A 21,061-nucleotide genomic window follows, 5' to 3' on the forward strand; every position below is an offset into this window, starting at 1 on the left:
AGACCCATTGCTAATGATACCATATAGTCTTCCTACTCTTTTAATAATGGGAGATTAAAAATCTGTAGTTAACACATTATAGTATTGACTAGCTGAGTCATACACATGCTTTCTTTTTGTATTTTGTTCTGTTTTGCTTGCTGAATTCTCCTTTATGTACTTGTATTTCAGATATTGATGAATGCCTTGAAAATGGTCTAGGTACCTGTGGCCAAACCTGTGTCAATGTTCCAGGGTCCTATTTCTGCTCCTGTTTGCCTGGCTACACTCTGGATAATGACAAGTGGGCCTGTTATGTTGATGGTAAGATCATACTTTTAAATGGCTGAAAGGAGCTTTTTAACTTTCTCTAGCAGTTTAGCATCAGTTCACACTGTGAAAATAGTCCAGACTAGTCTGCTCCTAGCATTGACAGGACATAACTAGGCTACTGGACCATGCGTGGGAAAATGTCACGTGCTGATTGAACAATTGCCACAGCTAACATAAAATTAAAGTGGAAAGTGAGCTTACTGGAATGGGCCCGTGCTCTGGTGTTAGCATGACCGTTCACAGACAAAATATAAAGTGTGGTTGTGGTAAGAAAAATGAGCATGTAAAATGAGTCCTCCTTACTTAACAGATCAGCTCCCTGTCTCTATGCAGAGTCATAGCATCCATCCATTCACCCACTCATCTCCTAACTAACTCTCCTGTTATCCCTCTCCCCCCAAAATCATGGCACTAACATGACATTTGCTGCCATCTCATTGCTCATTCTGTCTGTATGTTCTACCTCTTTCCCTCACACTCTGTCTTGTCTATTTAGAATGTAAGCTCTTCAGCCAGGAACTGTCTACACCTTTGTTTGTATAATCCTAATACAATGGAGTTCCCAGTCTTGGTTGGGCCCTAGGCACTGCCTTAATAAACATGATTAATAATAACTTCTCTCATGTCCAATACTGTAGTATCTGAGCACTTATGACCAAATCAAGTTTGAATACATTTTACTCCTAGTAGCTCCCCAGTTCCAGTATAGCTAAGGAAGACTGAACAGGATTGGGTCTGGCTCACAAATCAACAACAGAATTGTTAGCTCTTTTCTAGCTTTAGAATCTTCATCACACTGCTGATGACGTGTGAGCCAGAAAGAAACAAGCTTGGCTTTTGGATGCCAGGCTGAGTTCACAAGGCTACAAGCGGTTCAGACAGTTTAAAAGAAGTATTTTTATCTTATATTTACTTGTAAACTATGTACATTTGATCCGGACACCAGGGAGAGGAAAATAATGTAGCTTCACAATACCATTTGTGCACAGATGCTTTTCAGAGAACAGTCCCACATTAAATTGAAAACAATACCAGAGAACGACATCTATATAAGGGATAGTTTCAATGTTTAAAACACTGTCCCAAGAGGTCTTCTGGAACTGTTGTTTGAGTAATTTTCTGTGCTTCTTTGTAAGAATAATACAAGTGTCAAGCCCTAGTCCTGTATATTTTATGTCAGATATAAACAATCTGTATCAGATATGATGTGTGGACAGTCAAAGGAGAGGTGGCTTTTCACTTAAGGGGTTGTCAACATGGGGCAAAACCTTGCAGCTCATATCTCCATCTCTGGATATAAATTCTTCAGTCAGAAGCCCACCAAACAAAATTCCTCCACGTTTTGTAGACTGTAAGGACTTTGGGGCAGAGACTGTCTCTTTCTGTCTGTTTGTACAGCACCTGATACAGTGACGCTCTAAACTTGATTGGTGTCTCTGGATGATAATGCAGTATAAATATTAAATAATAATAGTAATAATAACAGGAAGCGCAAACAAAACAAAATTCATCAATGAGTTCAATTCCCCTTCAGTTAGAGCCCTTAATTAAACTACTGTTGTGAGAAATTCACTGACTGGAGAGGACAAAAACAAAATATATGTAAACTCTTGGTCAGTGGAGTAATTGGCAAAAGTGCAAGCAGTACAGCTGTCAGGTTCCTGAGACAAATCAACCTTGCTGCAGTTCAACATTCATTTACCGTTTACATAAACCAAGTCTACATAGTTGAAATAGTCTCACATGGATTTGCTCAGTGCAAACAGCAGAAAAAAGAGAGTCACTAACATCCTAGAAGCAGCTGTTATAATTGGATAATACCTTGAAAACTCCAAGTACAAAAGAGCCTATGATACAAATCACTGTGCTGGTGAACTTTCTCTTGTACAACAGTAAACCAAATCTTGGGTTCTGGTCAAAAACTGCTGCCTAGCCTGCTATTTGAAAGCAGAATCAAACTCAGAAACTTGAGGGGTAAGGAGTCCCATTATCTCGATGGGAGGTGGATCAGGCACAGAGTTTTATTTGTCCACCTTCACCTTGCAAATGTTATGCATCTTGAGGACATCCAGTTCAAGTTTATAGGAATTATGACAATTGAGTTTAGAACCAAAGCTTATGCCTACTGTTAATAAGAATTGTTTAAAAGTTTATGAAACTTATTATTAAAACTGATGTACTTATTCATCCTTGTGAATATTAAATGTATGTGTGAAAACTGGTGGGAGGGTGTGGGTTTGAGGGATTTAAAATTTCCCCTGCAGTATTGGAAACTAAACTCAAGAGGTGACTGGATGGCTATTATAGCTGTAATATATATGGGAGTGATACCCATATTACACATTTCAGGATAACTTTATTAATAGATTTATCATGCATCTTTCCCCTCTTCATGTGCTCTGACCCATTTCAGACACCTTTTAAACATACGCACACAAACTGCCATTGAAATTTTTATTGCTTTCCCCTCCAAAAGTGATTTTGGTGGCAAATTAATGATTAGGCAGCCGCCTGATATGCAAGACATTTTTTAAAAAATGAAAGGCTGAATTATGATTGGTATAGTGAAGCCCCTTCTCTCACCAGCATACCAGTCAATAAGCAATTGCTTGTACTACCTGAGTGAAAAGAAACGTGTACTGCTTGCAACACTGCACATGCCAAACTGGACCTGTCTGGGCATGGTCAGGGGGTTGTCATACCTCTCTCATCCCTTCTGACTCTGGCTAGTGCCTCTAGGGCTGTGCTGTTGGGAATGCATTGTGATACTTTTCTATCAGGGTAGAAAGCATCTCTGCTAAAAGCCCTCATCCCTGAAAAAGAAATCCACAAACATGTGGAGGTATGAAAATGCACAGTAAGGGCACCCAAACAACCTTAACTCTACCCTATAGGGGGAACCATGAGGGTAAAATAAATCTAACAAGACCATAAATTGGTTTAATGTAATCTGGGGCCACAGATACTCTAATGTAAGAATCAAAGTCATATGGCTATTGCATGATGTCACTACAGGGCAGAGTTAAGGTTGTTTGGGTGCCCTAACTGTGCATTTCCATTCCTTACCTTTAACCTCAGTTCTGGATTTCCTGAGTTTAGGATACTTGCAGCACTAAATTAGTGATGTGCTCTCAACCCAAACTCCATCCTGCATGAGTCTGTACGTGCAGCTTTTTCCTGGTTCCCATGAGCTACCTATGCTCAGACCTGGCCAGTCTCTGCTACTTCCCGCCAGGACCTTCATCCCCCAGTGTGGAGATCTGAAAAGACTCTCTGGTTGTCTCTCTGTGATTAGGGCTGGGGCTGCTCTAACCAAAGAGAGAGAGAGATCTGGGAGGATACTAACCATACAGATGCAGCCACTCAGGGCTAGTCAGTGCTGTTGCTATCTCTCTCTAGGCTCAGGAGAGTGGGAGCCCGCAGCACCAGAACACCAAGCAATGGGCCAGGAGCCCAGCTAGAGCATGCCGCATCTGCTGGCAGGAGGCAGCTAGATCCCATGCCCAGCCCAAGGCAACTGGTGGCAGAGCCTCAAGGGGAAACTAGAAATCCCAGGGGAGAGCCTGCAGCCAGCAGGAACAGAGGAATTCCTGTGTTCCTAAAGTGTGTTCTATGCTGCAGTCCGATCAGGTTTATCAAGAGAGTTGCTGTTGTCTGTGTTATTAAAGAGCTCCACATTTATTAAATATCCAGATTAAAGCGTTGAATCATTTGTATGAAGTCTTCAGATTTCTGGGCCCTCATCTCTGACAGGCACGCTATAGTAGACACGTAGGCATTTCAATTCTTGAGCATCTTGACTTTACTCAGTAATTGCTTTATTTTGACTTTCCATTTAGTAGCATCATACCTCTCACCTGCTAAGGCTCAAAGGTGGCCTCACACAGTTTCACTAAGACCCAAAACGAGGGTCACCAAAATTAGCATTCATCCAGGAAACTTAAAATGCTGTGGGATTCCGTCTTTTAGTGTAAACAACTCTTTCTGTGTTCTCTGTTTCATGAGTCTGTAATTTTTGATTCAATTGACTTTCTACAATAAAAAGCGAAGGGGCATTGAATTTGTGTGAAACACAGATAACTTCTGGGACTAAAATGGGCAGTGACCCTTAGAATGCAGAACGTTGTGAGGTATGAGTATTATAAGTTCTTCCCAACTCTGTGACTGGCATAGTGCTGAAAAGAATTTAGTGTCATGAAAGAAAAATACCTATATATGACCACATTTCTTTCCCCCACCCCAGATCCTGCACCATTCTTAATTTTTAGCCATGGAAATGCCATCTTTAGAGTTGACAGAGAGGGGACCAATCATGAACGGCTAGTTGCCAATGCTGGCGTATCAGTGCTCATAGATTTTCATTACAAAGAAGAGAAAATGTATTGGGTGGACTCTGAAAAAGGGCTTCTGCAACGAGTGTACCTGAATGGCACAAAACAAGAGGTAAGGTGGTAATTGCCATGGGATTCTCCAAGAAACCATGCATAATGAGAAATCTGATGTGAGGGGGCTACTCTTCAGATTCAGTGGTGCAGTTTCTGCTTACAGATTTGCAATTGTAAGTGTGCATCTCTGGCACGCTAGCCTTGGCAGCAACGGGGGGACGTGGGGTCTGGGTTCAGTGGGCTACCCCACTGGCATTCACAATACACACAATCTCTTTAATAAGGCGAGGGGATGGTGATAGAATAAAGGCTAAGGGGAGGAAATTCAGACTAATCTAGGTGTGTTGTTCTCGCAGACCGTACTAATTTCTACCAGCTTTAAATATATCACTGGAATTGTGGGATTTTCTCAAATAGACTTTTTCAGAAATCCAAGCTTGCACAGCTAGTATGAAGAGAATGTACGTAACTCCCCTGACATTTTTCTTGAAACTACTAATTGAGACCTAAGATTACATGAACACTCCTTTCAGCATTACCTCTCTTGCTCAGAAACAGCTGTGCTCTATATCTGGCTAAGGTTGTGTGGCAAAGACAAAGGAACTTCAGCACTTCCAGAATCCGAGATGCTGCCAGTTCTGCAGTGGACTACAATGAACTCCTCACAGGTGAACTCCTGTGTCTACATGCAGCCTCACTGACTTATCCTGCATGTATGAACTTGAAGGATTAGGGCTTTTTCCAGTGTGTGAATGGATATTTTATAGCTTAGGAAATACAAGATAAATTTAGGTAAAAGGAAAATCTGGGCAACATTGGGATACCTCTGCCTGATGTGATCTATTTTCATTTGAGAACAGCTCATCCTTGCTTAGCATGACTTAACTCAATGGTTTGCGCTTAAAGATGTAGGTGACAGGAGGGGAGAAATGCAGCACAAATCAAGGTGATTAAAGAGCAAGCAAGGAAATCCAATCTCTGTGGTGCTATTAAAAAGAGGCCAGCCAATGGATTTAAATGGAAGCCTCAGTGTGTTTGCAGGTCACTATTTTGTTTGGTGACAACTTTAGGAAGGTAATTTGCTTGTTGTTTTTTTATGTTTTTAATTTCTGTTTACAGAGACTACGCTATGTTGAAAATGGTGTTTCGGGGTTTGCCATCAACTGGATAAATCAAGATATTCTTTGGGCCAACCACCGGAAAGCAACTATTGAAGCAACTGACATGAATGGAAACAATTCCCGAGTCCTTTTAAAGGACATAGGTCATCCCACAAGTATTGCTGTTGACCCTGGGAAAAGGTAACTCTGCTTGGGTTTATAAGTTCTTCGAATCAGTCTCAAAATAAACCAAATGCTCTGATGGCTTCTTGTAGGCTAACAGAACAGCTTGCGTACAGTATGTTGATCAAATGTCAAGTGATTGTTACAACTTCCCCAAGAACACAATAAAGATAAATAGGGTGGCAGGTGGCAGCAGCATACCAGAGACCAACACAGAGACTGACCCCCCTAGTTCATCAAGGTGGACTTAGCCAGGTGGAAGAGGAATGAGGAGGTTTTTGACTGTCGGGGAAGGAGCCAATGAGGCCTCAGTTGATGGAGGTGGAGGACTTAAGGGGAATGAGCTTGATCTTCATTTGGTAGAGCAGGAATGGTGGCTGAAAACGCTGAGAAGCCCCAATCTATAACATAATTTGAATTAGGCATATAGTACTTATTTAAAAGTAGGTGACTTTTAGAGAAGAGCTAATGCCATAGTGGTTTTCTTTGTTCCCTTCTTTCTATTATGTTTGTCTCCGATTTTGGTCATCTTGAATATCGGTTATAAAGCTAATGACTGTTGTTACCGTACTATATATAGTAGTGTTTTAGGCTTGATAAGGGAGCTTCTTTAGGCTCAAAACAATTTACATAGAGACCCATTCATAGATGCATCCACGCAGGGAAATTTGGCTGTTCTGAAGAGATATTTGTATTTGTATCATCACCCTGAATACTTTGTGCTGACTTCTCTTGACTGTGCAAAGCTGTTTCATTGGTAATGTTTAAAATAGCAGTGGAGGAGACATTGAGGTACTCCATATTGATATGGCAATAAAATATTTTTGTTGGCACTTTTAATTTATAATGAAGCCACTCATTGCTGCTGTTGAGACATTTTAATGTTAAGGCTCATGTGTCCTCCTCTTTTGCACTTACACATTAACCTTCTTTTCATGCTAACCAACAATATCTATATTCCTCACAGGGTTGCCATTTGAGTATGATTTGAAAAGCTGAATACCAGACTATTTGTTTTCTGTACTGAATGTCACATTTACCGATTTGGAAGTTCTCACAAGTCCTTGTACCCTTTCAGCCTAAAGCCACATAGAAACATTTTATGAATGGAATAATGGAAATATATTTGCTAAACTGTTATGAACTCTGTGGACAGACTAAGGTGTATATACACCTATGTGTGATCAGCTAGGGATTTATTTTAAAGCATTACTCACATGTTGCCATGTGAGGCTAGTTAGCTATTAATAAACTGTTTAGGTCCTCCTAGAAGTCTACTTTCTTATGTATCATTTTTATATTTTAGCACATTCTGCTTGTCTGAAAGTCCTGATGGTGCTATTTTAATATTAATATAGTGAAGTCAAGCAGTCGGTAAATTAATTTCCAGAGGGACAAACATATGCAGTGTCAGAAACTAAGAAGAAATATAGCTTCCTGAAAATGTGTACAACTCTCAAGTAATGAAGTTCAGCATGATAGCTAAATTAATAATCACATTTTTCTCAAAATAAGCTTGGCTGGTTTTGCTACAGAATAATAATAAAGCAACTTTTTCCCGTATTCCGCTATTTCCTGTGTGGAGTTTAGACATAGTCAAGAATCTGTAAGAGGAGGCGCTGTTGTCTAGGGGTACCGCAATGGATTGTGAGTTAGGCAATCTGGTTTCAGTTCCTCCCACTAATTTGCTATGTGACATTGTACTTGTCATTTGGGCCTGATCCAACTCATGCTGAAGTTAATGGAAGTTCATGTGAATTGGACTGGGCCTTTAATTGCTCTATGTTTCTCCATTTCCCCACCTGTAAAATGGAGATTATAGAATTTAACCAACCTTTTAAAACATGTTGGTATCCTGAGGTAACCAGTACTATAAAAGAGCAAACGATGATTATTGCCGTGTTTGAAAATTGTAATAGTAGCAACCTCGTATTGTCCTTACTAAAACATTTTTTCATCTGTAGTTAATAATCTCCGATTGACTTAGCACATACCACAACAGTTAGATTGTAAACTTCCAGGGGCAAGGTACTGAGTCTTCCTATGGCATTTGTATAGCACCTACCACAGTCAGGTCCTTTCTTGACTGGGGCTTTTGGGTACTCCCATGATATAAATAAGAATAATGATGATACACAGGCTTTGTGGTATATTATTTTGTACATTTAAGAAGCATTGTAGTTCTTTCAAATTCAGTATGATCTGACACTTTTGGTCTGAATGGGATATTTATGTCTAACAATTTCAGTGCTATCAAGCCAATGCAATACACTAATACTTCTTGGAATTTCTGTATGCAACTGTAAAACAAAGAAAGAAGCAAACAGAATTTAAAAAACAAACAAACCCTGTAAAATAAAACAACTATCCATTTATTGTTGGAGGAAGTGTGGCCAAGCCAGGTGTTGGCAAATATTGGCCCTGATCCTTCAAACCTCAAGGGGAACAAGTAATTTTGCACAAGTGAATAATCTCATTGGGCATGCATAGGTGTTTGCAGGATAAAGGCCACATTTTGACTATGCCCTAACATTTAGATTAAAACAAATCAATAAAATAGTAGAAATGGTATTTTTCAGCTAAGTGCCTGTAAAACAGATTCTGGATTAAAATTGCTTGGAATGGAAGAGCTGTATTTATCCGCAGAAGAGGTACAACATAGGCATCAGCAGTGCAGGCTTTCCCCAGTTATATGCCTTTTCCTGACTTGAAGGCATCCCTGCAGGGGTGAGAGGTTCCCAGACAATACCGTCCTCTCTGCTGGGGAGAGTCAACAAGGATGTTGCTAGATCATGACTCACTTTTGGAAACAATGTTTGGTTTACTAAACTGGATCTTCCTTGGGGAGTTTCTAGTGTCTTGTTACCTAATTCTCTCAGCCATCCAGTCCCCTTGAAAACATTTTTAAATGTGAAAAAAAATTGATAAATTGAATCTTAGCTCTACAATGCTTGCCACTGGACAGTCACCAGTTGGTAAAAGATACAACGTAGTAACCAAACTTATTTCCTATTTTAAAGGTGTCCCAAAAAGGAGTAAAATAAGGTGTTAGCCCTATTTACTTTTTATGTATAAAGAAAAACAATAAAGGAGAAAATATTTTCCTGCTAACCTATACATTAAACGCTCAGATCTTGTCTGTTCTGGAAGTCTCTGTAGTGACTGAAGAACTTGTGAAATTATGATATTATGGGGAGCAAGAGGCAGAAAGCTAAGAACTGAGTGCAGGGGCCGTTTTTAGTCAGACTTTATAAAACTTCTTTTTTATTTGTAATTGTTAACATCTATTTAACTCCAATAGCTAATGAACATTTTGGAGAAATTATGGTCACTCATTCAATTAAAGTGAGAGAGCTCCCAATATGTAAACTCTCAGACCCACAACTGCTCCTCCAGCAAAATCAGGGGGGACTAGACTTGACACTTCTGATACATCTGCAGTCTTTTTAAAAAATACAAGCAGGAAAGGTATTTTTAAAAATGTTTCTGATAAGCAACAAATGTATTAAAATTATTTGCCTAAATGACAGAGAGCCTTGAAGTTTGCAAGTCTCAAAGGTCTTTAAGAGATGTAAAGGATAATAGCATCAGTATATCAAGAGCAAGACTCAAATCTGCTTAGATATGTATCTTTTATGGACTTTCAAGTGATACTGCATAAGTATTGAAGAAGGGTATTTTGTAAACATTCTGTTTCTGGTAGCCAGTTTCTGCATATCTGACTTTTCCTTTATGCAACAGATATCTTGGTATTACTCAACTTCTGAATTAGAAGTTTCGGTTCTGGGAATACTGTGATAAAAATGAATACTGAAAAAAAGGGAGGTTAATAACAGATAATACTCATCAGCTGCTGCACAATCTTGCAAATAGTTCTTTCAAAATATGACTCATTTTTGTCTTTAGGTTTTTATTTTGGTCTTCAGATGGTGCTTTTTCTAGCGTTCACAGAGCAATCCTTGATGGAACTGACATGAGAAGTGTTTTGAGGACCACAGAAAAAATAAAGACCATCTCATTGGATTTTATTGACATGAGACTCTTTTGGATCCAGTATGATAGTGAGAAAGATGTTTCACGCATTGGATCATGTGACTATAATGGTGGCTCTATACATTTGCCCAAACATTCTGCCCGGTAAGTTTTTTCTGTGTTGGATAGAAGGAAACTAAACTCTTCCCCTTCTTCTTTGAGTCTGGAAACAATAAAGATTGTAAAGTACAGACAAAATGGCACAACATTTTCAGAAGATGATAGGAAAATAGAATAAACAACCCATTTTCATTGCTGTCTGAATACTCCTCCTCCTTGGCACTTTTCATCTTCAAAGCTTTTAGCAAAGGACAACTCATTAATCCTCAGGACTCTCCTGTTAAGTAGGTATGTATTATTATTAGCTCCTTCCTATATATGGAGAAACTGAGGCAAAGAAGTTAATTGATTTGCCACAGGTCACAGCAGGTGGGCTCAGAGGAGAACTCAGGAGTGTGGGCTTCCAGCCTGTGCTCAGACCACCAATCATGTCTTGTCTTCCTCTTCTGTCTGATAGTCATATACAATCTTGCTGTCCTCTTCAGCTGCTGGATCTGGAGGCTTTCCTGACCCTGGCAGCACTCTATCTACACATTGTCCAATTCTCTGCTGATTTTATTGCTCTGGTCATTTCCAGAGAAACAGAACTAGTGACAATGAGTGTCTCCGTCACCAACGGTCATCATAAGCCTTGTCTATACTAGAGAATTTTGGCATTACAAGCACTTGTGACATTGAACACACAAGAGTGCTTGCAATTGTACACATTGCTTTTGCTTGGAGCAAGGCTTGTTTTTGTTGCATTCTGTGTCAGGTCACTTTGCAGTAATGAACTGACCACAACGTGGATAAAAAGTTGCACTCCTGTAATTGCCAGTTGCTCTCCTGTAATTGCCAGCACTGTACCAGAATGTTCCTTTTACCCTTCCAATGGCTTCTTCCTGAGGTCTGTATAAGTAAAGATCTGTCTCTACACAGTGTAGGAGGTGCTCAGGAATGGTTCCCTTCACCTATAGACCTCAAGATGCTAGGGGAAAATCCCCTCTTTCAGTACCAACTGTCCCCCATGGGTCCTGGTATATCAGTCCTCCCCATCCTGTGTTCCAGTCAAATACTACAATACCTGCCCCCTCTGCCATCCTGTTCACTTCCTGAGAAGGGTTAATGCCCTCGAATGATGGACACTTTAGGAGCTGTACAAGACTGAGCTCCTTTTGCATACATTTTAAGAGTCGCGGAAGAAAGACCAGGACAGTGGACTTTAGAAAGTCTATATCTCCTGTATTAAGGCACCAGTCCTGGGGATCTTCTAGGAACTGTGGGATTGTTATCTAGGGGCTAGATTATTAAATGTATTTGAGTGCCTAAAGATGCAGATATGCACCCAGTGGGAATTTTCAAAAGAACCTAGGCACCTAACTCCCATTGAGTTTCAATCAATTTTGAAATCAATGGGACTTGAGAATTAGGCACTCAGGCACTTTTGAAAATCCTACTAGGTGCCTATCTGCACTTTAAATATCTGGCCCCTAGTGCTTCTGCAATGGTACAGGATTACTGTGTGGACAGATTGCAATAAGCACTTGAAAAAAGGATGCCTACTAAGGATGCCCTGCATCATTGCAACTTACATCAATAGAGCCACACCAATGGAAGTTGCAATGGTACAATTCTCTGTTGTAGACAAGGTTTTATCACATCCTGGTATATATGATATACTCCTCAGACAAACTGCCTTAGAAAAATTGTGTTTTGTATCAACTGCCCTATGTCTGGTCCATAAAACATATCTGTTAAGACTGTAGGTCTGGAAATTGGGAGGTTTTATGCAAATAAAGTGCCACCTAATTGTATGTTTCAGTATGCGTCATCTCATTTGCATACAATTTCCATAAAATCTAAGTTTCCCTGCACACTGTCAAATCTCTATCAGTTGCTCCCATTGAATTTACTCACATCCCATCAACCCAATCTCTCTAGCTCCCTACTTCCTCCTTTGAGTTTCCCTGTGTTCTCAGGGGAAAAATTATTTTCCCTTGAGCTCTGGAAGGGGCAGAGTCTCCTCCTTCCTCCCCATGTGTATGTTCTGGGAAATGGAAACCAGCATACTGCTCTTACTAGCCATCTATACAGCGTTTCTAGCCTCTCTCTTGCTCCTGAGAGGCTCAGGAACCCAGCTGAGGGTGCTAGAAATCAGTAGTCTCCTAAAGAAATGGGGATGCTTAACAGGCATGGTTCCTTCCACAAAGGCACATGGCATAATGTGTTGTCTGTTTTAAACCATGGGCTCAATAGAGTTAGCCAGAATACCAGGACTTTCTCTGTGAAACAGGGCAGTCCTGGTCAACTAGTCACTCAAGCTGCAGGAGCTGTTAGTAATGGTTTGGCTGGCCCCACTGTATCTGCAGTATGTTGTGTGCTATGTTGTGAACAACAGTATATTGTGTCCATAGTGACATTTCAACGGTCATACCATACCTCACAAACCATTCAATCACGTGTTCACAGATTTTAATTTCTGATTAAAAAGTACGTCAGGGTATCTGAAGCAAACATGGTTGATCTAGATGTTCCATGTTTTCAGGAGACATTAAGCAAATGATTAAATAGGGATGAAATCAAATGTTGTTTATTTCTTCTCCACTCCAGACACCGTTTATTTGGCATATCTCTGTTTACTGAGTACTTCTACTATTCAGAGCCGAAAAGTGGCACAATCCAGAGAGCCAATAAATTTACAGGAAAAGTTATAGTGGCAATCAGCCTGAAACCAACATTTTTGCCATCTGCTGAAGTAAAAGTGGTGCATCCATTTAAACAGCCTGGTGCAAGAACAGATGCTCGAGATTTTGGTAAGTCACCACATAATGACATTCTTATGTGTGTAAGAATATTGTCACACGCTCCATTTAATTTTTCAGGATGGAATTTTCTTCAGGAAGAGTTCTGGCCCTTTTGAAGTCGATGACAAAATTCCCATGGGCTGCACTGGGGCCAGGGTTTCACTCAATATGCATGGCTTTAACAGGAGCTTCAGTTAGGAAGTACACAGAGAACAATCCTAATTCTATTAATTTACGAATGAGGAACATCCACGTGAATTAATTTCTTTGTGTGTGTGTGTGCATATCCCTAAGAATATCAAACATACACCTTGGCAACGCCCCTTCTAGGCTAACTTCCTCAATTCCTGTCCCCTCGTGGACCTTTCATTCTAAGGCATAATTGAAAACCTTGCTATCAGTCCTAAGTTGTTCTGAGAAATGTATGAAATTTCCAACCAATAGGATGTATGTATATCTCAGTCCCACTCTGAAGTAACTGGATTAAGGGTCACACTGTTTACCCTAGGACTGATATGGAATTTCAATAGAAACTTTTAAATAAGAAGCGTGAGTCTGTGTGATTTACAGTAAGTCACCTCAAAGTGTGAGCACACCATGGGTATTTTACTGTAGGATCTGAGATGAATATAGGTGAAGGGATCCCCACTATTGCAACATGGCACCTAAATACCACAGTGGTGGGTGCACTATAAATGCCCGGAGAGGAGGAAAAAAAAACGGGGCCTGACTCTCCACTGTCTTGCCCCTTGTGTAGTCATTTATTCGTATCCAACTGGGTGTGAATGGTTATTATTGAGATGCAGAGATGCAGATTTTGCACTTCTTTTGTACAAAGTGCAGGACAGTGGAGAATCAGGCACCTGAGAGCGTACTATCGTAATTCCACAGCTCCCATGGAAGGTGAAGAACCATGTGATTCTGAGCGACTCAGGTGGTGAGGAACACAGAGTATTTCTTAACAAAAATTATAATGTAAAAAAACCCTCTTGAAACATAGCTTGGAAACTACCCCATATCTTTTGTCCTTCTATTGACCCTTGTCTCCCTTCACTCCATCCGATGCCATATTTGGGCCCACTCTCCCCTTGGAGAGTACCATGGAGTGGTAGAAACCAAGATCTTCAAGAGGTATCGCCTGTGGAAATATTTTAATTTTCACTTCAAGCATTTATTCTGCTGCAGCAGGGATGCTAGCAATTAAAATAAAATGGCAGGTGCTTGCATGACAACAAAACACGCAGCCATGACCTTAAGGAGCCTGTCCCTTTATTCAGAGATTTTTCCACTGCTCTGTACAACATGTCACTTTGAACCTGGCGGACTGAATCATTCCCTTTGAAAAAACACACACACAGCCACCGGACCAGGGTAGGTGTGGGTCAGAGGGTGAAGCGTCTGCATATTGCTTAGCGTGATGCAACTAGTTGACCCAGGTTTGGAAGGTACTGCATAATTTCTCCTAAATCCTGAGCTGGTATTGACCAATAGGGGTGTCTGCATGTGGAAGGGGTGGGGGGAGAAGAAACTGGCTAGTTCATAATTGCTGACACAATGAATGCCAGGGGATGTCAGCTAGGTTATAAGCATTCCCTTGAGGCAAAGTACATAATGTAAAGCTTATTGATTCTGGACACTTTGCTTTTACTCTTCTCATCGGAGCTTTAATGTATTCTCCCCCACCTTTCCCCCAGAGAGTATATACTGCTTTTCAGTGTCCACTTTTCAACTGAAAAAGGGTTTTTCCCCCGCTTCTCTTAGTGGATAAATTGTCAAGGTTTTTAAATGCACCATGCTGTCTGTAGCTTTACTGCAAGGATAATTTGGTAGAAGCATGAAAGTAAGTAGTGCTTGTAATGCGTTTTTTCCCTCTCCCAAATGGCTTCTTATAATACATGGGGAGAAAAAGAAGCTTACCTTGCCCAATCCAGATGAACCTTTTGGACTTTACATGTGCATCGCTTAGCTTATCCAGCCCAAGAACCAGGATTGAGAAGGTTAATTAGCCCAGAGCACAAATGAGATTTATAGGGGATCTTACAACAGGGCAACCTGGAGATGAGAGCATGTAGGCTCTAACTGGATGCCCTGTTGAGGCTAAGTCAATGTTTATTGCAACACAGCATTAAATGTGAATGATCAAACCTTATTTAAAACAATAACACAGATGGCAAGTAAGTTCTCCTCAGGTAGAAAAGAACCTGACAGGAAATATTTAACTGCTACAATTCCTGCCAAAGATCAAATTTGGGTTATATGCTGCAGGCTTTTTTCACTAGATTAATGCCTTGCTTGGGAGAGGTCCTCCAGTATCCCCTTTTTCTTTCACAGGACAGTCTTGAGCTTGTCATGACTGTTTGTTTCACAACTAACAGGACATTAATTTGGCTTTGGGTTCGAGGCAATGTACTCACACAATGTCATGATGTAAATACCACAACCTTCTGATGCAACAACTTTGTTCTGTGGGGCAAAGTGTGAAAGGTGGAAGTGTTCTTCCCAGATGATAAAGAATCTGAGGTAAATAGCTTCAGATTCAGCTGCTGATAAATGTATAACCCCTCTGGAATACTTGCCACTTCTACTTACAGTTTATAGACTGTCAGCGTTGTCCTAACATCTCAAAGACTGATTTCTCCTGTAATTATCTTTTTTCCCCTGTCAATACTGTTCTGTTTAAAGGGATACTAGTGTCAGGCAAAACTTAGCTCCAATTTTAGCTTTTATAATCAAGCATTTCAAATATGGGTATCTAAATTTAGGTTCTTAAATCCATATATAGACACCTAAATAAAAATCTTTTGATTTTCAGTGGTTCTGAGTATCTGTAACTCCCATTGATCCTTAAAGCAGACATGGTGAAGAAAATGGCCTATATGATTCATTCATTCATGAGACCAATAGAAATATTTCCATGATATTTTTTTACAAAAGTCCACTGGAAGCAGTGTATAGTGTTGCTAATCTCTTTGAGACAAGCAGCTCAAATTCTGACACTTCCAACCAAACCTGAACCAAGAACCTTTTTCATATTTGATTAAATAGTAATTCTTGATGTGCCTTTCTACCAGTTGGCCAGCACTTTCCATATTGTGGCTGGGCAGAATAAAACATATGAAATACAATTGTTAGGCTATTTTCCATGTGGTTGAATTTAGAGGGTGAATTGGAAATAGGGCACGTGTACGAGCTCTCTTGTACGTTCTCACCTGTGTGGTGACATGAGGGTTGTTTGCTGCATGTGTGTGGGTGGGGATGGTTGCATACTAATCTTCAGCAGCAGCAACAACAGTACAGCTATGCTTTGCCTGATCTGACGAAGTAGGTTTTCACCCACGAAAGCTCGTGCTCCAATACGTCTGTTAGCCTATAAGGTGCCACAGGACTCTTTGCTGAGTCTCATCATAAGTAGCGCACAGTAGATAAGGTAAACGAATCCCCATCCTCCAAAGTGACAATGACCTTGACAAGGAAGACAATTCACCGCAAATGTTCCATGAAGTCCAGGCAGCAGAAAAAAGTAGATGATTAATTACTAGCCATCTATAAACAACAGAGAGCAATAAAATGATAATTAGCATATGAAACAGAATGCAATATCATACATGCTGTTCTCAAGGTGATAAGCCCTTTGTAAAGGGACCACTTTTCTGTATGTGTGCAGATAGGTGGAGACAGCAAAGTGGATCACAGAAGCAGACAATCCTTTTCTGGTTGAGGGATCATTTTGCATTTGGCTCAGATGAGTCTCACCCCTCTGACTTTGCAAACCAACAAAAATCATCTTGTGAGCCTCTGACTGTCGACCATGGGTCTTCCGCCAAACCAGTTCTGCCCCTTCTCCTGATGCCTCCGGGAAGTACCTGTGTTGGCAGGTGGCCAGAAATGATCCTACACAGTCATGGCTTTTAGCCTTCCCCCACTCTCCTTTTGGAGCACAAGGAGCTTCATTTTTAGACAGTAGCTTGCTGACTTGATTTTACAAGTCAAAAATGACGATGAGGTTATTTTCCTAGTTTGTGGAGATGGCCGAAGAGAAGCACAAGTTAGAGCCCAGAGCATCTCTGCTCTTAACTGGCAGGATTAAAATAGCCTTCCACTAGAAGAAGCAAAACTTTAAAGAGAAGGAATTTCCTTAGAATTGGCCGATGAATACAGTACACACTAACTAGACTTGGAGCCTACATACTGGAGATCCCGCTTCCCTCCTCCCAGGCCTTTCTGCCACAACTGTGATGGATGGAGGCACTCTAGCTGGACCCTTGGAGTAAAAGTCCAAAATAACCTCTGTTTGTTGACTGTCAGTGCGTGCTTTAGTGGGGACTTTGGGGGTTGTTTGGAGGAGAGGAGTTTAGCATGAGGATAAATATAGTTGGGAGTTGTTTTGTGCTGGTTGGTTAGTTGATGGGTTTATTTCAATTAAGTGTATTTTTAACTTTTGACAGAGGCACCCTACACTATTAGATATTAACATCAATCTCAGTACACAAACAATCAACTTCTTCAGCTACTTTAAATATCACAAAGCAATATCCAGATAAACTGCACATGGCTTCCGTTACTGGTGTGGCTCCCTGGACTGTCTGGAAGAATTTCAGGGGTCTTTAAAGGGCATCTAGAGTATTATTACTGTTTCTAAGGTGATCCCACTTAGTAGGCTTTATTCTCTGTTCATTAAAGAAGCTTCACATTAGTTATTATAATGATTATTGAACACTAAACATACACATAGCACCGTAATCTTGGATGTCTTCACAGTCCCTTCCCCAAAGAATTTTTATAGTCTAAATTGTACAAACATAGAACATGAAAGTAACAAAGGAAGACTGTCGGGAAAGGAGCAATAAAAGTTAAAACAAATACTAATGTCAGTAATACAACAAGAGTTCTGCTGTTTTAAAAGGTTTCAGAGTAGCAGCCGTGTTAGTCTGTATTTGCAAAAGAAAAGGAGTACTAGTGGCATCTTAGAGACTAACCAATTTATTTGAGCATGAGCTTTCGTGAGCTACAGCTCACTTGTAGCTCATGAAAGCTTATGCTCAAATAAACTGGTTAGTCTCTAAGGTGCCACTATTACTCCTTTGCTGTTTTAAAAGACAGACTGAGGCAAGGCAAGCTTTAGATTTGGGGCCTGGATCATCTTTTTGTTCTGTGTTTGTACAGTGCCTAGCACATTGTGGTCTTGATCCAGAACGGGGCTTCTAGGTACTACCACAATGCAAATAATAATAATAATAATTAATAATATAATTAATTAATGAGTAGACAACCCCAAGGTGGAAATCATTGGTGGAAAGCATGGTGAATGGGTTTTGAGGCAGGATTTGGAGGAGGAGATCAAAGATGCTTGTGTCCTTCTTTCTCACTGAATATCATGGGTCTGATTGTGCAGTAGCTCCATGTATGAAACTGTCTTTCAAATCAATGGGACTTCCGCATGAAATGAAATCAGGGTCTGTATGTAAAGCTGAATTTTATATTTTATAAATCAATTTCCATCGTAGAAAACATTTACTCTTCCAGAACACAGATCCTGCCATTTGAACAAAGAAAACTGCAAGAGAAGCATCTGCAGGGATGACTCCAAGACTCATCGGTGCAAGTGTTCAGATGGATTTGTTTTAAGTAGAAGTAGGCAATACTGTGAAGGTAATATATAGATTCAAAACATGGGATGGATGGGGCAGCTGGATAAGTTTTCTCCCACACTTTTACCTTTTCTTAAATCTTGAATTATGTTTCTTTTGAAGGTTCTGTAAATTCCAGTTTACTATCTTTTTTTTCCCTTATCATATTTCATTTTCTTGTGTCCGGGTTCTGATTGAGTCTAGAAGCAGAAGTACCAAAATACCACAAGAAAGTCTATTCTTGTGAAATGTTGCAGTCTCAGTTTGGATTAGTCAAATGATGTTCAGATAAGCGTGCATAATTTTGTATGCTTATAAGAATTCAAATGAATCAAACTCCAAGGGTAAAATGGTCAAAACATGCCTAAGTGATGTAGGCACCTCAGTCACATTTTCAAAAGTTACTCAAGATCCTAAACCTGTTACTTTTCAAAATTTTACCTCACTTGTTTTAGTCCAAATTAAACAGTCCAGTATTTTTCTTTGAACTTTTTTCTTTAATTTGTAAAACTTGTTTTAGAATAAAATGTATAAAAGCACACTAATCACTCAGGAGTCAAATTTATAAAGGTATTTAGGCCCTTAAAGAGGCAAATAGGTGCCTAGTAGGATTTTCAAAAGTGTCTAAGCAGGTTAGGTGCCTAAATCCTATTGAAATAAAATTGAATCACTTTAGAAAGTGGAACTTAGGATCCTAAATCATTAAGGTGCTTTGAAAATTTTGCCCTGAGTCACTGAGGCACCTAAAGACCTTTAAAAGAATTGGCCCTTAGGCACTTAAAATTTGTACCCTTCATAATTATAAATCAGTACAGTAACTAGCTTGTTTGACTGAACTCTACAAGCTTGTTTTTCATAGTTTAAGACCAGCATATTTGACAAAATGAAATATCCTATCTTCAGTAGAACAACTAAATAAGAATTTCTTCTTGAACTTTGCAAAAAGAAAAGGAGGACTTGTGGCACCTTGGAGACTAACAAATTTATCTGAGCATAAGCTTTCGTGAGCTACAGCTCACTTCATTGGGTGCATTCAGTGGAAAATACTGAATGCATCCGATGAAATGAGCTGTAGCGCACGAAAGCTTATGCTCAGATAAATTGGTTAGTCTCTAAGGTGCCACAAGTACTCCTTTTCTTTTTGCGAATACAGACTAACACGGCTGCTACTCTGAAACGTGTTCTTGAACTTTGTGTTACTTTGCTTTATTAATCCATGACATTGCATGTATTGAATATATAGTGACCCTACTCTATCATACAATTGTTTCTCTTGTCAGATGTCAATGAATGTGCTTTTTGGAACCACGGCTGCACTCTGGGATGTGTAAATATCCCTGGCTCGTATTACTGTACATGCCCACGAGGTTTTATTCTGCTGCCTGATAGAAAAACATGTCATGGTAAGTAGCTGCAATACACAAACATTTAAGGACTGATCCTGGAATCCTCACTTACACAAACCTAGTGTTTCCAGTGTTGCTACATTTCTCTCTTCCAGCCCTTTAATGTGTAAGTCACGTCAGCTTAGACCCAGTGAACCAAATTTAGAGGTCATGTTTGAGGAAGTAGAAATAGTGCTTAATTTGTGCCAGGGCTGAGCCCCACGGCACCTCTATGCTTGGCAGTTCATAGCTCTGGCACCTCTGAGCTTGCTGTTCCACTTATGAATGTAAAAAGAATTGCTTGAGCCCTGGCACCTCTTTCATTACAAATTAAGCACCAACTATAAGTTACATATGGATAATCAAGTGTGAGCCTCATGGAGCCTACAGGAGTTAACTAAGCATCCAAACCCTAGGATGTTTACCTGAACCAGTTCCAAGCTATGAACCTCAACTTTTGGGGTTCTCCCATCCGTCACTGTGTATATAGTTTTGCAATGTTGACAATGGGTTTTTGCAACATTGTGGTGATAAATATCACAATGCAATATATAAGGTAAAGAATGTAGGAGGTAGTGATTTTTTTTATCTTGCTTGATCTTAAAGAGATCTTTAAGAATAACCTGAGAGAGTATCCATTTTGAGATAATGATAATTGAGGTAATCATATAAAATAATATAAAACTCACCAACATGCACACAGAGATTTCACTTGTGTGGGTAGGTAGGAGTCTTGTGGACTTTGGACTTCTGACTTATTTGGAGAACTTTTCCTGAAGAGTTTTTCAAATGATAGCAACCTTGAGATGATTTTTGGGAAAATGACAAACATTTCTAGCAGTTAGGTTAAATTACAACATCCTCTCACTTCTCATGGCCATGTACAGAAGTGATTATATCCAAGAAATCTCTTTTTGAGTGATTTTTGTTTTATTTAGTGAGGTATTATTTTCCATTTACTGGGGTATTCTATAGGTGGTATAACCCTAATACAAGACAACAAGTAACATGTATTTAGAACATAGCATATGTGGGTAGGAAAGATGCCAAATACTCTTAGCCATATAAACATATGTTGTGTGCTTATCCGGCTTAAAACAGCTTGCAGATAGTACAATGAACCATAATGTTTAACATAATATAGATTCCTGTGGTTGATTAATAATGGAAATAATATATCCCCAAAGCATGAAA

General features: G+C 39.8%; 1 protein-coding gene across 3 annotated transcripts in view; it reads left to right on the plus strand.

Moving 5' to 3' along the window:
- Positions 1–21,061, plus strand: part of EGF (epidermal growth factor) — an 88,203-nt gene that overhangs the window by 13,243 nt on the left and 53,899 nt on the right. For 2 of the 3 annotated variants that reach the window (XM_073340890.2, XM_073340892.2), the window contains exons 2-8: positions 172–303; positions 4,556–4,755; positions 5,817–5,998; positions 9,887–10,117; positions 12,662–12,864; positions 18,379–18,504; positions 19,763–19,885. In XM_073340890.2, the coding sequence (XP_073196991.1) occupies positions 172–303; positions 4,556–4,755; positions 5,817–5,998; positions 9,887–10,117; positions 12,662–12,864; positions 18,379–18,504; positions 19,763–19,885 (1,197 nt within the window). Of the gene's footprint in view, positions 1–171; positions 304–4,555; positions 4,756–5,272; positions 5,366–5,816; positions 5,999–9,886; positions 10,118–12,661; positions 12,865–18,378; positions 18,505–19,762; positions 19,886–21,061 lie in introns of those variants that run through there. The other variant, XM_073340893.2, reaches the window with a different exon arrangement.

Source organism: Lepidochelys kempii, chromosome 4 (assembly GCF_965140285.1).
Source record: "Lepidochelys kempii isolate rLepKem1 chromosome 4, rLepKem1.hap1, whole genome shotgun sequence".
NCBI classification, from domain to species: domain Eukaryota; kingdom Metazoa; phylum Chordata; order Testudines; family Cheloniidae; genus Lepidochelys; species Lepidochelys kempii.